At 36.8% G+C, this 1,645-nt stretch overlaps 1 protein-coding gene across 4 annotated transcripts in view; it reads left to right on the forward strand.

The window, feature by feature from the left end:
• The window catches only part of akap1a (A kinase (PRKA) anchor protein 1a), an 8,939-nt gene that overhangs the window by 5,105 nt on the left and 2,189 nt on the right, over window positions 1-1,645 (forward strand). For 3 of the 4 annotated variants that reach the window (XM_016498257.1, XM_016498258.1, XM_016498259.1), the window contains exons 5-7: window positions 132-258; window positions 342-448; window positions 763-940. In XM_016498257.1, the coding sequence (XP_016353743.1) occupies window positions 132-258; window positions 342-448; window positions 763-940 (412 nt within the window). Of the gene's footprint in view, window positions 1-131; window positions 259-341; window positions 449-762; window positions 941-1,124; window positions 1,257-1,645 lie in introns of those variants that run through there. The other variant, XM_016498261.1, reaches the window with a different exon arrangement.

Here is a 1,645-nt window from a genome sequence, read left to right on the forward strand (position 1 = left end):
TGTGTGTGTGTGTGTGTGTGCGCGTGTTGAGGTTTGTTTTGCTGGTATAAGAAGAAGAGTGACATGTCTTCAATAAGAGACAGAAAGACTTGTTGTCCTTTGAAGATTTAAATCAAGACCTGTCTTTGCAGCATCTGGTTGGTCGATTGATCGGGAAGGAGGGGAAGTTCATGAACTTCTTGAAGCAGAGCTCTGGAGCAAAGATCTATGTCTCCACCCTGCCGTTCACTCAGGAGATTCAAATCTGCCACATCCAGGGTGAGTTTTCCCATGATGATGATGGGTACCTCACTCCATGCAGAAGCCCAGCGCTGAGTTCATGTCTGTGTTTGTTCATCCAGGCTCACAGCAGCAGGTGGATGATGCTCTCACACTCATCAGGAAGAAGTTCAAAGATCTAGATCTGACTAACTGTGTTCCTCTGCCCTTCCTGCCCATCACATCTTGGGTGAGGACCCTTAAAATCATATCATATTAACTCATTCCAAATTCATATGACTTGCTTTCTTCTTTAGAACACAAAGCATCATGACTCGTGACTTAAATTTCAAGTTTTCTCAAATTGTGCAATAGCTTTGTGTGAGGAACAAACCTAAATTTAAGTGGAAAATTTGTGTTTTAAGAAACATGCCGACTTTGATTCTACTTGGATGACATTAAATATCCTGATGTGATGTGTCTTGAGGTGCCAATTTAATGCATGCCTGAATGTGAGAGTAGCCATTGTTTTAAAAGCTGAGTGTTGATCTGTTGTCTCTGTAGCTGTTGCTGCCTCAGGATGTGTTTGTGGAGGTGATCGTTTCACGGGTAGAGGCTGGTCATCATCTGTTCGTTCAGCAGCACAAGCATCCATCTTATCAGGCCCTTCCCACACTTATACAGCACATGCAGCTCTGCTACTCTCAGCCAGGATGTCCCAGCCTGCCCACCCCTGTCGAAGGTATATAGACCTTTACTTACATACATAGATCTCAATGTGGAGAGTATATGTTTTATATTCACATGTATTAATTTAGCAAATGCTTTTGATAGGAACAACACAACATCTGTCTTTAACATAGCGTGTTATGGTTTTGCTTTAATCCTCCATAATTGTCTTAATTTGCTCTTTCTCTCTCTTTTAGAATCAGCACAGCTTTATTGGCATGACTTTAAAAAGTACTTTTAATTTCTTTATTGTTACCATTTCCCATATTTTAGAAAACTAGTAAAGTTACAACACTATGAAATAAGAATAACCCAATTTTAAGTATGTACTGTAGCAACCAACTTCATGAAGTGGATCCTAGGATGTTTTTTTACACAGTATTTATTCAAAGTGGTAAAATTTCCTATGCTCACTAAGGCTGCATTTATTTGACAAAACAAAACTGTAATTAAAATAAAAACAGTAATATTATGAAATATGATTACAATTAAAAAAAAAAAAACCTTTTGTTTATGTTTTAAAATGTAATTTATTACTGTGTTGGCATAATATAGAAATCAATTTCGAAATAGAAATCTTTATTAATATTTAAAAATGTCTTTACTGTCACTTTTGATCAATTTAATTCATCTTTACTGAATAGAAGTATTAGTTTCTTTAAAAAAAAAATGTACTGACCCCAAACTTTTGAACGTATGTACAGTGTGTGTGTGTGTC

This window comes from Sinocyclocheilus anshuiensis, unplaced genomic scaffold (assembly GCF_001515605.1).
Source record: "Sinocyclocheilus anshuiensis isolate Anshui unplaced genomic scaffold, SAMN03320099.WGS_v1.1 scaffold939, whole genome shotgun sequence".
Classification (NCBI taxonomy): Eukaryota; Metazoa; Chordata; class Actinopteri; order Cypriniformes; family Cyprinidae; genus Sinocyclocheilus; species Sinocyclocheilus anshuiensis.